Consider the following 17,751-nt stretch of genomic DNA (forward strand, 5'->3'; position numbering starts at 1 on the left):
TACATATGTATACATGTGCCATGTTGGTGTGCTGCACCCATCAACTCGTCAGCACCCATCAATTCATCATTTATATCAGGTATAACTCCCCAATGCAATCCCTCCCCCCTCCCCCCTCCCCATGATAGGCCCCAGTGTGTGATGTTCCCCTTCCCGAGTCCAAGTGAGCTCATTGTTCAGTTCCCACCTATGAGTGAGAACATGCGGTGTTTGGTTTTCTCTTCTTGTGATAATTTGCTAAGAATGATGGTTTCCAGCTGCATCCATGTCTCTACAAAGGACGCAAACTCATCCTTTTTTATGGCTGCATAGTATTCCATGGTGTATATGTGCCACATTTTCTTAATCCAGTCTGTCACTGATGGACATTTGGGTTGATTCCAAGTCTTTGCTATTGTGAATAGTGCCGCAATAAACATACGTGTGCATGTGTCTTTGTAGTAGCATAATTTATAATCCTTTGGGTATATACCCAGTAGTGGGATGGCTGGGTCATATGGTACATCTAGTTCTAGGTCCTTGAGGAATCGCCATACTGTTTTCCATAATGGTTGAACTAGTTTACAATCCCACCAACAGTGTAAAAGTGTTCCTATTTCTCCACATCCTCTCCAACACCTATTGTTTCCTGATTTTTTAATGATTGCCATTCTAACTGGTGTGAGATGGTATCTCATTGTGGTTTTGATTTGCATTTCTCTGATGGCCAGTGATGATGAGCATTTTTTCATGTGTCTGTTGGCTGTATGAATGTCTTCTTTTGAGAAATGTCTGTTCATATCCTTTCCCCACTTTTGGATGGGGTTGTTTGTTTTTTTCTTGTATATTTGTTTGAGTTCTTTGTAGATTCTGGAAATGAGCCCTTTGTCAGATGAGTAGATTGCAAAAATTTTCTCCCATTCTGTAGGTTGCCTGTTCACTCTGATGGTAGTTTCTTTTGCTGTGCAGAAGCTCTTTAGTTTAATGAGATCCCATTTGTCAATTTTGGCTTTTGCTGCCGTTGCTTTTGGTGTTTTAGACATGAAGTCCTTGCCCGTGCCTATGTCCTGAATGGTACTACCTAGATTTTCTTCTAGGGTTTTGATGGTATTAGGTCTAACATTTAAGTCTCTAATCCATCTTGAATTAATCTTCGTATAAGGAGTAAGTAAAGGATCCAGTTTCAGCTTTCTACTTATGGCTAGCCAATTTTCCCAGCACCATTTATTAAATAGGGAATCCTTTCCCCATTTCTTGTTTTTGTCAGGTTTGTCAAAGATCAGATGGTTGTAGATGTGTGGCATTATTTCTGAAGGCTCCGTTCTGTTCCATTGGTCTATATCTCTGTTTTGGTACCAGTACCATGCTGTTTTGGTTACTGTAGCCTTGTAGTATAGTTTGAAGTCAGGTAGCGTGACGCCTCCGGCTTTGTCCTTTTGACTTAGGATTAATCGTCTTGGCAATACGGGCTCTTTTTTGGTTCCATATGAACTTTAAAGCAGTTTTTTCCAATTCGGTGAAGAAACTCATTGGTAGCTTGATGGGGATGGCATTGAATCTATAAATTACCTTGGGCAGTATGGCCATTTTCACAATATTGATTCTGCCTATCCATGAGCATGGTATGTTCTTCCATTTGTTTGTGTCCTCTTTGATTTCACTGAGCAGTGGTTTGTAGTTCTCCTTGAAGAGGTCCTTTACATTCCTTGTAAGTTGGATTCCTAGGTATTTTATTCTCTTTGAAGCAATTGTGAATGGAAGTTCATTCCTGATTTGGCTCTCTGCTTGTCTGTTACTGGTGTATAAGAATGCTTGTGATTTTTGCACATTAATTTTGTATCCTGAGACTTTGCTGAAGTTGCTTATCAGCTTAAGAAGATTTTGGGCTGAGACGATGGGGTTTTCTAAATACACAATCATGTCATCTGCAAACAGGGACAATTTGACTTCCTCTTTTCCTAACTGAATACCCTTGATTTCTTTCTCTTGCCTGATTGCCCTAGCCAGAACTTCCAACACTATGTTGAATAGGAGTGGTGAGAGAGGGCATCCCTGTCTTGTGCCAGTTTTCAAAGGGAATGCTTCCAGTTTTTGCCCATTCAGTATGATATTAGCTGTGGGTTTGTCATAAATAGCTCTTATTATTTTGAGGTACGTTCCATCAATACCGAATTTGTTGAGCGTTTTTAGCATGAAGGGCTGTTGAATTTTGTCAAAAGCCTTTTCTGCATCTATTGAGATAATCATGTGGTTCTTGTCTTTGGTTCTGTTGATATGCTGGATTACGTTGATTGATTTGCGAATGTTGAACCATCCTTGCATCCCAGGGATGAAGCCCACTTGATCATGGTGGATAAGCTTTTGGATGTGCTGCTGAATCCGGTTTGCCAGGATTTTATTGAGGATTTTTGCATCGATGTTCATCAGGGAGATTGGTCTAAAATTCTCTTTTTTTGTTGTGTCTCTGCCAGGCTTTGGTATCAGGATGATGCTGGCCTCATAAAATGAGTTAGGGAGGATTCCCTCTTTTTCTATTGATTGGAATAGTTTCAGAAGGAATGGTACCAGCTCCTCCTTGTACCTCTGGTAGAATTCAGCTGTGAATCCATCTGGTCCTGGGCTTTTTTTGGTGGGCAGGCTATTAATTGTTGCCTCAATTTCAGAGGCTGCTATTGGTCTATTCAGGGATTCAACTTCTTCCTGGTTTAGTCTTGGAAGAGTGTACGCGTCCAGGAAATTATCCATTTCTTCTAGATTTTCTAGTTGATTTGCGTAGAGGTGTTTATAGTATTCTCTGATGGTAGTTTGTATTTCTGTGGGGTCGGTGGTGATATCCCCTTTATCATTTTTTATTGCATCTATTTGATTCCTCTCTCTTTTCTTCTTTATTAATCTTGCTAGCGGTCTGTCAATTTTGTTGATCTTTTCAAAAAACCAACTCCTGGATTCATTGATTTTTTGGAGGGTTTTTTGTGTCTCTATCTCCTTCAGTTCTGCTCTGATCTTAGTTATTTCTTGCCTTCTGCTAGCTTTTGAATGTGTTTGCTCTTGCCTCTCTAGTTCTTTTAATTGTGATGTTAGAGTGTCAATTTTAGATCTTTCCTGCTTTCTCTTGTGGGCACTTAGTGCTATAAATTTCCCTCTACATACTGCTTTAAATGTGTCCCAGAGATTCTGGTATGTTGTATCTTTGTTCTCATTGGATTCAAAGAACATCTTTATTTCTGCTTTCATTTCGTTATGTACCCAGTAGTCATTCAGGAGCAGGTTGTTCAGTTTCCATGTAGTTGAGCGGTTTTGATTGAATTTCTTAGTCTTGAGTTCTAGTTTGATTGCACTGTGGTCAGAGAGACAGTTTGTTATAATTTCTGTTCTTTTACATTTGCTGAGGAGTGCTTTACTTCCAATTATGTGGTCAATTTTGGAATAAGTGTGATGTGGTGCTGAGAAGAATGTATATTCTGTTGACTTGGGGTGGAGAGTTCTATAGGTGTCTATTAGGTCCGCTTGGTGCAGAGATGAGTTCAATTCCTGGATATCCTTGTTAACTTTCTGTCTCGTTGATCTGTCTAATGTTGACAGTGGAGTGTTGAAGTCTCCCATTATTATTGTATGGGAGTCTAAGTCTCTTTGTAAGTCTCTAAGGACTTGCTTTATGAATCTGGGTGCTCCTGTATTAGGTGCATATATATTTAGGATAGTTAGCTCTTCCTGTTGGATTGATCCCTTTACCATTATGTAATGGCCTTCTTTGTGTCTTTTGATCTTTGATGGTTTAAAGTCTGTTTTATCAGAGACTAGGATTGCAACCCCTGCTTTTTTTTGTTCTCCATTTGCTTGGTAGATCTTCCTCCATCCTTTTATTTTGAGCCTATGTATGTCTCTGCATGTGAGATGGGTCTCCTGAAGACAGCAGACTGATGGGTCTTGACTCTTTATCCAGTTTGCCAGTCTGTGTCTTTTAATTGGAGCATTTAGTCCATTTACATTTAAGGTTAATATTGTTATGTGTGATCTTGATCCTGCCATTATGATATTAACTGGTTATTTTGCTCATTAGTTGATGCAGTTTCTTCCTAGGCTCGATGGTCTTTACATTTTGGCATGTTTTTGCAGTGGCTGGTACCGGTTGTTCCTTTCCATGTTTAGGGCTTCCTTCAGGGTCTCTTGTAAGGCAGGCCTGGTGGTGACAAAATCTCTAAGCATCTGGGGCTGTAAAGAATTTTATTTCTCCTTCACTTATGAAACTTAGTTTGGCTGGATATGAAATTCTGGGTTTAAAATTCTTTTCTTTAAGAACGTTGAATATTGGCCCCCACTCTCTTCTGGCTTGTAGAGTTTCTGCCGAGAGATCTGCTGTCAGTCTGATGGGCTTCCCTTTGTGGGTAACCCGACCTTTCTCTCTGGCTGCCCTTAAGATTTTTTCCTTCATTTCAACTTTGGTGAATCTGGCAATTATGTGTCTTGTAGTTGCTCTTCTGGAGGAGTATCTTTGTGGCGTTCTCTGTATTTCCTGAATTTGAATGTTGGCCTGGCCTGCTAGGTTGGGGAAGTTCTCCTGGATGATATCCTGTAGAGTGTTTTCCAATTTGGTTCCATTTTCCCCCTCACTTTCAGGCACCCCAATCAGACGTAGATTTGGTCTTTTGACATAATCCCATACTTCTTGCAGGCTTTGTTCATTTCTTTTTCTTCTTTTTTCTTTTGGTTTCTCTTCTCGCTTCATTTCATTCATTTGATCCTCCATCGCTGATACTCTTTCTTCCAGTTGATCGAGTCGGTTACTGAAGCTTGTGCATTTGTCACGTATTTCTCGTGACATGGTTTTCATCTCTGTCATTTCGTTTATGACCTTCTCTGCATTAATTAGTCTAGCTGTCAATTCTTCCACTTTTTTTTCAAGATTTTTAGTTTCTTTGCGCTGGGTACGTAATTCCTCCTTTAGCTCTGAGAGGTTTGATGGACTGAAGCCTTCTTCTCTCATCTCATCAAAATCATTCTCTGACCAGCTTTGATCCGTTGCTGGCGATGGGCTGTGCTCCTTCGCAGGAGGAGATGCGCTCTTGTTTTTTGAATTTCCAGCTTTTCTGCCCTGCTTTTTCCCCATCTTTGTGGTTTTATCTGTCACTGGTCTTTGATGATGGTGACGTACTGATGGGGTTTTGATATAGGTGTCCTTCCTGTTTGATAGGTTTCCTTCTGACTGTCAGGACCCTCAGCTATAGGCCTGTTGGAGATTGCTTGAGGTCCACTCCAGACCCTGTTTGCCTGGGTATCAGCAGCAGAGGTTGCAGAAGATAGAATATTGCTGAACAGCGAGTGCACCTGTCTGATTCTTGCTTTGGAAGCTTCCTCTCAGGGGTGTACTCCACCCTGTGAGGTGTGGGGTGTCAGACTGCCCCTAGTGGGGGATGTCTCCCAGTTAGGCTACTCAGGGGTCAGTGACCCACTTGAGCAGGCAGACTGCCCCTTCTCAGATCTCAACCTCCGTGTTGGGAGATCCACTGCTCTCTTCAAAGCTGTCAGACAGAGTCGTTCGCGTTTCACAGGCTTCTACTCCTTTAGCTGAGCCCTGTCCCCAGAGGCGCAGTCTACAGAGACAGGCAGGTTTCCTTGAGCTGCTGTGAGCTCCACCCAGTTCCAGCTTCCCAGCGGCTTTAGTTACCTACTTAAGCCTCAGCGATGGCGGGCGCCCCTCCCCCAGCCTCGCTGCTGCCTTGCGGTTAGATTGCCGCAGACTGCTGTGTTAGCAAGGAGAGAGGCTCCGTGGGCGTGGGACCCTCCCGGCCAGGTGTGGGATACAATCTCCGGTGTGCCGGTGTTACAGCGCAGTATTGGGGTGGGAGTTACCCGATTTTCCAGGTGTTGTGTGTCTCAGTTCCCCTGGCTAGGAAAAGGGACTCCCTTCCCCCTCGCGCTTCCCAGGTGAGGCGATGCCTCGCCCTGCTTCAGCTCTCGCTGGTCGGGCTGCAGCAGCTGACCAGCACCGATTGTCCGGCACTCCCGAGTGAGATGACCCCAGTACCTCAGTTGAAAATGCAGAAATCGCCGGTCTTCTGTGTCGCTCGCGCTGGGAGTTGGAGACTGAAGCTGCTCCTATTCGGCCATCTTGCTCCTGAGAATCAGTCTTAAGTGATATAAAATAGATTCATTTGCAAACTAACTTAAATATTTAAAACCTGATTTTGTAAGTTTTAGATATAATTCTCTATGATCCAATAACATTTTATGCCATAAAGTAAGTTGCAGATAAGTGTTGTCTTTTCTTTTTCTGTGTATGTACCCAGTTTTTCCTCCCTTTATCTCGTATTGATTTTAGGAAGAAATGTATTTACAGAAACATACCATCTGACTTGTGAAACACTATAATATCTTAATTTGATAAATATTTTATAAAGATTAATTCTGGAAAGTGATGACCTTCTGAATGGATCATTCTGTACATTTTACTCCCAATTCTAGTCTATCTTTCTCTCTAGACCCCAGTAACTGCTGGGGTGAGCCTTTAGATAATCCATATGGGAGAGGGGACTTAGGTTCTTTTTGCTCCAATGACATAGCACTTGTAGGATTTTTTTATCTTAAGGACTGTTAGAGAACCAGAAACCAGCATAAAAAAGCCCTGGGGGCAAAGGTTGAAATGGGGATACTCCTGGGGAGAGGGCTGCCCTTAGGAATCTGAGAATTTCCTGTCAATCAACATTTGCCCGGTCTCACAGACCTCTAGGGGCTAGAAATAAAAATGGTGAGTGGGATCCTTTTATCCATGGTGCTAGAAAAATGCAAGGAATATTTCAGAGAGGGGAGGTATCTGTCCTAGTGCTTCACTGGGGTGTTAGTAGCCTGCTTTGCTGATTTACTACCAGCTTATATTTGTCATACTGGTGAGGCTTTTATTTTTCCTGCCAGAATGCTGTATGCCATTCTCAAAATCTCAGTTGCTTTCAAAAGAAACATTTATTTTTCTCATTTATGGATCTAAGGATTAGCTGGGAAGCTGAGGCTATGGGACTGGCTTGAGGTCTATTCCATGTTTCTTCATTTTGAGACGAGGATCACTTTGGGGCAGGTTGTTCTCATGACAGCAGAAATGCAACAGGATGAGCAGAAACATACATATTATGTCTCTTAAAGTCTTAGCTAAGAACTAGCACTTTTTTTTTTTTTAGAATAACAAAAAATATTTTACTAAAACATAAGATTTACAGAAGTTTCCAGATAAGCCATACCAAATGGTCACAAGATTTTTTGAAGTGGGGAATCTACACTTGACAGCAAAGTCACAGTGTTATTAGTGAGGGTTTGATAGTTGTTTAGTGTTCCCATTTTAGTTCAAACAATCCAAGCTTGTCCATCTGCATTGTCTAAATAAGGTTAGATTTGGTTAGAAAGCATATTCTAAAGAACTGCTTAGCTGCTTTTAACCAATGCAATTAGATCACCAAAAAAAGGGAGAAAGGAGTCCATAAAATTAAAATAAAATCACCTCCCTCCTCAAAAAATAAAATAAAATAAAAAAGAAAAACACCTAGACCCCTGGAGCTAACCTGACAACTACCTTCATTCACAGAAGACACTTATTTCTAAGCACATTCTTTTGGCCAAAGCAGGTGACATGGCCAAACCTAGCACCTTTGGGACTGGGAAGTGTATTCTTCATAATGAAGGCTGTGCACATGATAGAGGACATTGCATGTATAATTCCGTAAGGAGAGAATGAGAAGGTGAGGACAATATCCACTACTCTCTCACAGCGATAGAGATTGTTACACCTTTTTGTGGTTCTGCTGTCGCTTAGTATGCTCTGGTAAACAGCTGAGTTCTAGTGCTGAAAAAGAAAAAAATCACAGGTAACACTGAGGAAGAACAAGGAAAATGACAGAACCCTGGGGATTAGAGTAGTCCAAGGAGATAATCACTTAGATTAAATTGCAACACAATTTTTTCTGGAGTTAAAAGACAAGATTTCCCAACAGAACAGTTTATTCAGTAAATGACAGAAAGCATCACTGCTATTGAATCCAAATTAGTGACTTGAAAGATCAAGTAGAAAAATATTGTAGAACACAGAGGAAATACATAAACCATTGGAAAGTTATAGGGGAAGAATAATGAGACTTGATGATCTGGGAAATTTAATGGTAATTTTTAGGGCTGGTAGTGAGGAGTGAGGGATTTACTTCCTTGGAATAAATCACATGCTAGGTAATGCATTTTACTTTGACAGAATTATAACAACTTCTCTTGGAAACTTTATGCCGTTTCTGAGTGGAAGTAGAGAGAAAGCATCTTAGAGCCTGCCTTATCTTTAGCAGACAACAGAAAGTTACCCAAATATTAGATAAAAGTAGAATCACAGGGAAATTTAGTCTTTGAGGTCTTGACTGGGGACTTGTGAAAAGTAGGAGGGAACTCTTGGGAACATCCCGTGTAAACAGTACTTTAGATTTTTCTAAAAGAAGGCAAACAACTATTGGCTATCTTGAGTAAAGGAACATTAAAGAAAGCATGTAAGAACATGGATCTAAAATATGTAGCCTCCTGAGGCACCAAAGATAAAATAATATCTAGGTTTGGTACTATAGGAAAGTGGGAAATTATTGTTTTTATGGCTCTTTAGTCCCGAATGACTATACACACCCATTACAGTTTTTTGGCTGGGAGGATGAGAATGTTACAGGGACTGGTAGAGGTTTAGGGAGTCTTACAATATGCTTTCCATCACAGGTTTTAGTCCTTTGTAGGTTCTGGTTGTTGATTATATTATGCAGGTTTGATAAACATTTAGACTGGGGCCAGGCGTGGTGGCTCACGCCTGTAATCCCAGTGCTTTGGGAGGCTGAGGCGGGCAGCTCACGAGGTCAGGAGATTGAGACCATCCTGGCTAACATGGTGAAACCCAGTCTCTACTAAAAATAGAAAAAAATTAGCTGAGCGTGGAGGCACATGCCTGATGTCCCTGCTACTTGGGAGACTGAGGCAGGAGAATCGCTTAAACCTGGGAGGCAGAGATTGCAGTGAGCTGAGATCGTGCCACTGTACTCCAGCCTGGGCGACAGAACGAGACTCCATCTCAAAAAAAAAAGTTAGATTGCTCACTATGAACCATAACAAATGGTTTCAGTGCCCCTGATTCTACCAGTACCAGTGGAGTTTTGGCCCACAAAAGAGTGGCACCTCACTGAAATCTTTAATTTGGATACAAGTTTGCTGTGACCTCATTATGAATGACAGTTGTTAAATTGTCATTTCATGGAAGAAGCCATGAAGACAGTCTTTTTTCTGGTGAATGCATTTGTGCAGTTAATCTTGCCCTATTAAGTGACATATGTAGTCACACAAAGAAGGAGAGAATGTTGCTCAAATGTTTTCTGGACATTTGTGGGCTAGGATTTAGAGACTGTTATTGGAGGAAAGTTTTTGGAGATTGTGTTAATCCATTCTCATGCTACCATAAAGAACTGCCCGAGACTGGGTAATTTATATAGGAAAGAGGTTTAGTTGACTTACAGTTTTGCATGGTTGGGGAGGCCTCAGGAAACTTACAGTCATGGTGGAAGGGGGAGCAAACACGTCCTTCTTCACATGACAGCAGGAGAGAGAAGTGCTGAGCAAAGGGGGAAAAGCCCCTTATAGAACAATGAGATCTCATGAGAACTCACTATCACAAGAACATCGTGGAGGAAACTGCCTCCACGATTCAGTTATTTCCACCTGGTCCTGCCCTTGACACATGGGAATTATTGCAATTCAAGGTGAGCTTTGGGTGGGGACACAGAGCCAAACCATGTCAGAGAATGTAGGGGCAGAAAAATATGATACTTTTTCTCAGCCATCATAAGGGTCATGGCTGACATACCTATAACAAAAGACAGGTTAACAAAAAAAGTGTAACATATTTATTTAATCAAAATTGTACGTGACACGGGATTCTTCAGAAATGAAGACCCAAAGACCCAGGGAAAACTCTGATTTTATGCTTAGGCTTGATAAAGAATGGACAGCTGTATAGAAATGTGATTGGACAAAAGGTTATGATCTAATGGTGATAGACTGAGGTCATGGAGGGTGACCCAGCAAGGACTGTCTGTACAGATTCTTCTTGGATTCTCTGTAGTATTCCTGCCTCCCACGTATGGTGCAGAACCCCTCTGGAATGAGGGTCTTCAAGGAAGAAAGGAAAAGAGAATGAGTGACCTTTCTAGGTTTTAGGGCTTCCTTTGAGGGAGAGGATTTTTAGTTTCTGTGACTTGCCTTGGGGAGAGGAATTCTGGTTTCTGTAACTCACTTTGGAGAAGGAAGAAGGGCAGGAAACAAGAGGATAGGAAGATCAGAAAGACCTTGCCTCTGAGGCATTTCCAGTTTCCCTCAGTTCAGTATCATGTTCTGATCCCCAAAGGAGAAATCCACACGTGAGTGTTTTGGTGACCCTGAGTGTAAGCTAACAGTTGTGGGGTCTAAGGTTGATATTTTAGTGCCTGTATCAATAAAACATTTGTCAGGTTGTCCTTTAATATTTAGAGAAATTTATTTTTGAGCTTAAGGGTAAAACAGAAAATTTGGTGCTTGACTTCCCCCTCAGAATACTTTGCTAATCACACTTTTTTCTTCTTTGTTTCTTATCTCATGCTAAAGACTTCCTTCAGAAGGCCTGTATTTTTCTCTAGCAGGGGTTCTCAACTCATAGCTAGGGCCCAGTCTCTCCTGCATCTGCATCTGGTTGTGATCAGCACATTGGATTTTTGAACTGGGATGCCTTCAGGTTCACCAGTTTTTTCTTTAGTTTGCCACAAGCCACCATCATTCCCTATTGTATTACACACATTCAGAGGGACTCATTTTCTTTCTTAATCTTACCTGTCCTGTTTTAAATTTAAATTTATCAGTATCTGGGTCAGGGGCAGTGGCTCATGTGTGTAATCCCAGCACTTGGGAGGCCAAGGCATGTGGATCACTTAGGTCAGGGGTTCAAGACCAGCCTAGCCAACATGGTGAAACGCTTTCTCTACTAAAAATAGAAAAAATTAGACAGGCTTAGTGATGCGTAATCTCAGTTACTCGGGAGGCTGAGGCAGGAGAATAGCTTGAACCTGGGAAGTGGAGGCTGCAGTGAGGCAAGATCATGCCACTGCACTCCAGCCTGGGTGATAGAGCTAGACTGCATCTCAAAAAAAAAAAATTGTCTCTGGAAACCAAATTTATCTCTGTCATGTAATTTTGTTTGCTTTGTCTTTTCTTCTCTCTATTGTTTCAGTTATTTTGTCAGGGAACCTTTAATCTTTTCTAAGAAACCATCAGCAGTGTTGTTCCACATTATCTTTTTAGCAGCATTTTAAAATACATAAACACGTGATTGATGGATGCCTTGAGAAATTAAACATGATACTTCCTGCAGAATCTTGGAGCAGTCATTTCTCTAGAGTTTAAGCCCACTTTGTCTCATTTTGAACATTAGTCTTTTGTGGTTATGGCAAATGTTTGCTTCCAGTGCTTACTTGCCATTATGCCCATGTTTGAGTTCAAGTTTCAATAAAGATTCCTTGCCGGGCGCGATAGCTCACGCCTGTAATCCCAGCACTTTGGGAGGCCGAGGCGGGTGGATCACGAGGTCAGGAGATGGAGACCATCCTGGCTAACACAGTGAAACCCCGTCTCTACTAAAAATACAAAAAATTAGCCGGGCATGGTGGCGGGCACCTGTAGTTCCAGCTACTCGGGAGGCTGAGGCAGGAGAATGGCGTAAACCCGGGAGGTGGAGCTTGCAGTGAGCCGAGATCGTGCCACTGTACTCCAGTCTGGGAGACACAGCGAGTACTCCAGTACACTGTACTCCAGTCTGGGAGACACAGTGTTTTTTTGAGACACTCCATCTCAAAAAAAAAAAAAAAAAAAAAAAAAGATTCCTCAATTTGGAGTCTATATGTGGAACCTACAACTTTTAGCAAATACAAAAGCACCACATCAGTTTCTACATTGTAATTGCTCACAATATTTAACCCATTTCCTGGCCTATTCACCCGATTTACTTGCTTCTTCCTCTTTGTGGACAGTGTTGATATCATTGGAATAACCTATCAAGTTGTTTTTTTGACAATGTTTCTTGCTTTGGGAGTGAGTGGAATTTCTCTTGCCTGGATTGAGGAAAAATATGAATTTGGAACAGTTAAATGTAGATTATCCGTTCATTATATAGAGTTACTTAAACTAAAGAAACATTTTAATGCCATGTAGAAATACTTAACTGGGTATTGACTGAATCTATGAATGTAATACAAATACGAATTTATATATGATGTTGCTAAAGGCACTAAGCTAAAACCAATTTTAAATCTTGAAGCCTGGGCATGGTGATTCAGGCCGGTAAGCCCAGCACTTTGGGGAGGTGAGGTGGAAGAATCCCTTGAGGCCAGGATTTTGAGACCAGCCTGGGCAGTATAGCAAGACCCCCTCTCTTAAAAAAAGAAAAAAAAAAAAAAAGAAACAAAAGACTCTGCGTGGCCGCTCATGCCTGTAGTCCTAGCTGGTCTGGAGGTTGAGGCGGAAGGATCACTTGAGCTCAGGAGTTTGGGGTTACAGTGAGCTATGATTGCACCACTATACTCTAGCCTGGGTGACAGATTGAGACCCTGTCTCAAACAAAAAGAAAAACCTTCTCGAGATGATTGTTTTAAATTTTCTTTTGCTATCTTATTTTCTGCTTCTGACATTTTTGGACGTAATGGTCACCATGCCTTTATTTGTGAAGTTTTCTATAAGTGAGCTTAAAAAAAAACAAAAAACACTTGGTTTATTCCTGTAAGATGACAACAAATTGAAATAAGTTCAAATGTAAGGCTTCTTTTAAAACATGAAAAAAAATTTTTTCACATTATTAAATGTATATTTCTTCTTCCTCAAGGTGATTCTAATGAATATAAACAAAATTTCAGTGTCCTTTAAAAAATATATTTAAATTGTTACACATTTAGAAGAAATACATTAAAATGAATTTAGTATATATGAGAACTGAACATCTGTACTTTTTAAACTACAGTATCCTTTTTTGGAATGCCAAAGTTTGTTTTCATCCAGTATACTGTAATGAAACACTCGTCATGTTTCAAATTCAAGTTTTTGGTTCAGTGAAACAGTAATTTAAATAAGCGAGGTTTTGTTTTTGTTTTTGTTTTTTTAAATGGGGATTATGTTGATTTTTATAGCTTTTTATTACAAGGAATTCTGAACATGAAGGACTTGAACTTTCTCATGTAGTAGTTCTCAGACTAGAGAAACCTTTCCTGTTCTGTGGCTTGGGTTAGTGTTTAGCAGTATTTTTAGTAACCGTCCTAAGTCAGTAGCTATGTAAGCACTGAGTGAAGATGGAGTCACAGGGCAAACTGGGCTTGCTTCCCACAGGGAGGGCTGGGAGTTGAGCAGGAAGGAAGGCCTGTTCAGCAGTGCCTTGGGTGCAACTATGTCTGAGTAGGCAGTCGGTAACACAATGTCTCCCTTGTGCAAAGTAACTCTCTTAGTGAGTGCTCAGATATGTGAGGAAAAAGTATTTGGGTAAGTGAAGAAGCTTGGGGTGTTTCAAAGAGATTCTTTTCGTGTTTTTGTGGTATTTGGATTTAAGGGAGTGTACTGTTTGTTGCTGCAAAGTACTGGCTTTGTTTTCAGTGGCATTTTAGACTTTAGAACAAGCTCTTACTGCAGGCAGATTGAAGCGTCTTTCTTTCTGAAAATGTGAGCTTAATTTTAAAAGTGTGATTTGTTTGTGATGAAAAGTTGATTTGTGCTTCTGGAAATCAATGAAAATTAATTGTAGCAGTCATTTATAGGAATGAATTCTCTTAAAAATCTACTGTTTCCTGTCATTTTCATTCTGAAATCAGAGCCAACTTGTGACAGTGATAAAAACCACCTAAAACTGATTATGAGTGTTTAGATGTATAATGTTGATTTCCAGGATAATTTGCCTGTTTTAAAACAGTGTGGCAGTTAATTGTTTACATGACTGTGATATAAAAGTTTTATAATTTACTTCATTTTGAATGATATTAAGTTCAGTTTTCACCAGAAGAACTGGTTATGCTTTTAGAAATCTTGATATTGTGATTAACATAAATGGCTGGTATTTTTAGAATATTATTTTTATATTTTCAGCAACATTTAATTATCAAGCTATAAGAGTTAACTTTTATGGAGTATGTACATGTTTATAGTCTTTTTCTTTTGAATCTGTCTAGTGGAGTGTGACAACATGAACCGCTTTGACCGATCAGACAGAAATGTTCGGCAGCCTCAGGAAGGTTTTTGGAAAAGGCCACCCCAGAGGTGGAGTGGACAGGAGCATTACCATCTCAGCCACCCCGACCACTATCATCACCATGGAAAAAGTGACTTGAGCAGGTAAGTACTGTTCTAACTTAGATTTTATTTGCTGTCCTCTGATTTTGAATTATAATTCTCCCTTTTCCACAACCCTCAAAAAACCTGTTTTTGTCTGGTTTGTTTTTAGAGGCACCAAAAAGCACTTCAAGTTTTATGTGGTACTAATTGGAAAAATATGTCTAATTTGTTCTTTTTGACCCAAATGTTTTTTCGTTAGTTTTATCATAAATATAAATACTCTATGTATATCTGCTTTTTGGACTTCAAGTTATGGTATGATTTTCTAGCTCTCATTTGGAAATGATGAAACGTTAATTTTGTTAAATTTCATAGTTTTTCCAAATAATATTTAAAATTAGTGCCAAGTTGCTCATGTAATAAGTTAAAATTTAAAAATTCCACAAGTACCATTAAAAAGAGAGGAAGGTACTGTTTAGTGCTGAAGGTACTGTTTAGTCTTTTCTTTTTCAAAGTAGAGGATAGTCTTTAAATTGATCAGATCTTATTTTGTAATGAGGCTCCATGGTCACTCAAACCTGGGATCAAAACCTGACCTGGCGCAGATTAGCTTTGCAAGCTTAGATAATTTATTTAAACCATCCCCACTTTACTATCTTTAAAACATAATTAATAATATCTTTCTCTCAGTGTTTGAGAATTAGGGATAAAAGTGCCTAGAGTAGTGTCTAGTTTATAGTAGACACTCTATGGAAGTTACTAGTTTTTCCTTTTCACTTTCTTATCTCATTCTACAGGGATTTCAGGTCATTTTGGAGCACATTTACAATACAAATAGGACAACTGGTTTAAAGAAATAATGGAAGAAAAACATGGTGTTGTATAGTTCCTAAAGTGAGGGAAAACATTGATTCTAAGATTCTTTGCAGTGAAAGCAAAGAATAAAATTCGATTTATTGCAACATACACAGTATGCATAAGATAAAGGATGTGTTTTTTTCCTGAATTAATTTGTCAGAAAAGTTAAGCAACATTTTCAAACAACTGTTCCTTGGATGTCAACAGTTGTAGAAAAAGAGAGGGTCCCCGGTCAAATGAGTATGAGAATGAATAGATTATAAATATTTTTTAAATGGCGGACTCCATTGTGCTTTTATGTATAAATATAGTACTGTGATTTTGCAAAAGGTGGTAAAAGATATAATATGTAGCCATTTTCCAAAACATATGATCACAAATCCCTTATACTTGGTTTATTTTAAGGAACTATGGTGTGGATCATGCACACAAGTGGTACTTACTGAGGACAGAAAAATGTACAGCATTCTTAGGGGTTGCTAATTTGACTGACTTAGCACAGAACTTCCCAACAATTGGGCTGAGGTATACTGGTTTGTTGTGAATGGATATAGATTGATCAGTTCATTGAAACTCTCAATCTTTGGGGTATTGGTGCTAGGTTTGAGACACCCACATCCACCTGAGCAAGTTATGGGATGGGTGGTACAGAAAGAAACCTCCTCCAAGACGAGCCTTACCCCAGCATAACTTAAAACTATTAATCTCTCTCTGTGCCTTGATATTAGAAAGGTTTGGGTGTACTAGCCCCAGGGCCTTTTCAATATTTCATGTGCAAAAGTCCTTTTTCCATTCTAAAACGTCCTGAGTATTGCTTCGCTTTCTTCTGTCCCTTAACTCCCATTATTATTGTCGTTAGTTATAGGATCATGCCTTATCCTTTACTCAGGGGTGTTGGAAGACTGGTGGTTGAGAACTAATACATCCACTCATGTTCTTATTGTAATACTCCTCTGTCTTTTTACCTGGTCTAATCTTCCTCTTTTCTTTTCCACCTAGACCTCCTTTTTTTCTGCACCTTTTGATATGCTATCTGGAATTCTCTCATACCCTAGCAAACTCACATTCTTCATCTCTTCACCTACATTCTCCTAATCATAACTGAAACCTAGCTCTTTCCCAAATGTACTACCTCCCCAGGAACATTTTTTTTTCTTATTATTATTATACTTTAAGTTCTAGGGTACATGTGCATAATGTGCAGGTTTGTTACATATGTATACTTGTGCCATGTTGGTGTGCTGCACCCATCAACTCGTCAGCACCCATCAACTCGTCATTTACATCAGGTATAACTCCCAATGCAATCCCTCCCCCCACCCCCCTCCCCACGGTAGGCCCCCATGTGTGATGTTCCCCTTCCCGAGTACAAGTGATCTCATTTTTCAGTTCCCACCTAAGAGTGAGAACATGCGATGTTTGGTTTTCTCTTCTTGTGATAGTTTGCTGAGAATGATGGCTTCCAGCTGCATCCATGTCCCTACAAAGGACACAAACTCATCCTTTTTTATGGCTGCATAGTATTCCATGGTGTATATGTGCCACATTTTCTTAATCCAGTCTGTCACAGATGGACATTTGGGTTGATTCCAAGTCTTTGCTATTGTGAATAGTGCTGCAATAAACATACATGTGCATGTGTCTTTATAGCAGCATGATTTATAATCCTTTGGGTATATACCCAGTAATGGGATGTCTGGGTCATATGGTACTTCTAGTTCTAGATCCTTGAGGAATCGCCGTACTGTTTTCCATAATGGTTGAACTAGTTTACAATCCCACTAACAGTGTAAAAGTGTTCCTATTTCTCCACATCCTCTCCAACACCTGTTGTTTCCTGACTTTTTAATGATTGCCATTCTAACTGGTGTGAGATGGTATCTCATTGTGGTTTTGATTTGCATTTCTCTGATGGCCGGTGATGACGAGCATTTTTTCATGTGTCTGTTGGCTGTATGAATGTCTTCTTTTGAGAAATGTCTGTTCATATCCTTTGCCCACTTTTTGATGGGGTTGTTTGTTTTTTTCTTGTAAATTTGTTTGAGTTCTTTGTAGGTTCTGGATATTAGCCCTTTGTCAGATGAGTAGATTGCAAAAATTTTCTCCCATTCTGTGGGTTGCCTGTTCACTCTGATGGTAGTTTTTTTTTTTGCTGTGCAGAAGCTCTTTAGTTTCATTAGATCCCATTTGTCAATTTTGGCTTTTGTTGCCATTGCTTTTGGTGTTTAGACATGAAGTCCTTGCCCATGCCTATGTCCTGAATGGTACTGCCTAGGTTTTCTTCTAGGGTTTTTATGGTATTAAGTCTAACATTTAAGTCTCTAATCCATCTTGAATTAATTTTCATATAAAGAGTAAGGAAAGGATCCAGTTTCAGCTTTCTACTTATGGCTAGCCAATTTTCCCAGCACCATTTATTAAATAGGGAATCCTTTCCTCATTTCTTGTTTTTGTCAGGTTTGTCAAAGATCCAATGGCTGTAGATGTGTGGTATTATTTCTGAGGACTCTGTTCTGTTCCATTGGTCTATATCTCTGTTTTGGTACCATTACCATGCTGTTTTGGTTACTGTAGCCTTGTAGTATA

The 17,751-nt window shown here is 39.9% G+C and overlaps 1 protein-coding gene across 4 annotated transcripts in view; it reads left to right on the forward strand.

Moving 5' to 3' along the window:
• Nucleotides 1-17,751, forward strand: part of CCSER2 (coiled-coil serine rich protein 2) — a 199,710-nt gene that overhangs the window by 103,467 nt on the left and 78,492 nt on the right. For all 4 annotated transcript variants that reach the window (XM_023226064.1, XM_023226065.1, XM_023226063.1 and 1 more), the window contains one exon: nucleotides 14,205-14,367. In XM_023226064.1, the coding sequence (XP_023081832.1) occupies nucleotides 14,205-14,367 (163 nt within the window). The remainder of the gene's footprint in view (nucleotides 1-14,204; nucleotides 14,368-17,751) is intronic.

Source organism: Piliocolobus tephrosceles, chromosome 9 (genome assembly GCF_002776525.5).
Source record: "Piliocolobus tephrosceles isolate RC106 chromosome 9, ASM277652v3, whole genome shotgun sequence".
Classification (NCBI taxonomy): domain Eukaryota; kingdom Metazoa; phylum Chordata; class Mammalia; order Primates; family Cercopithecidae; genus Piliocolobus; species Piliocolobus tephrosceles.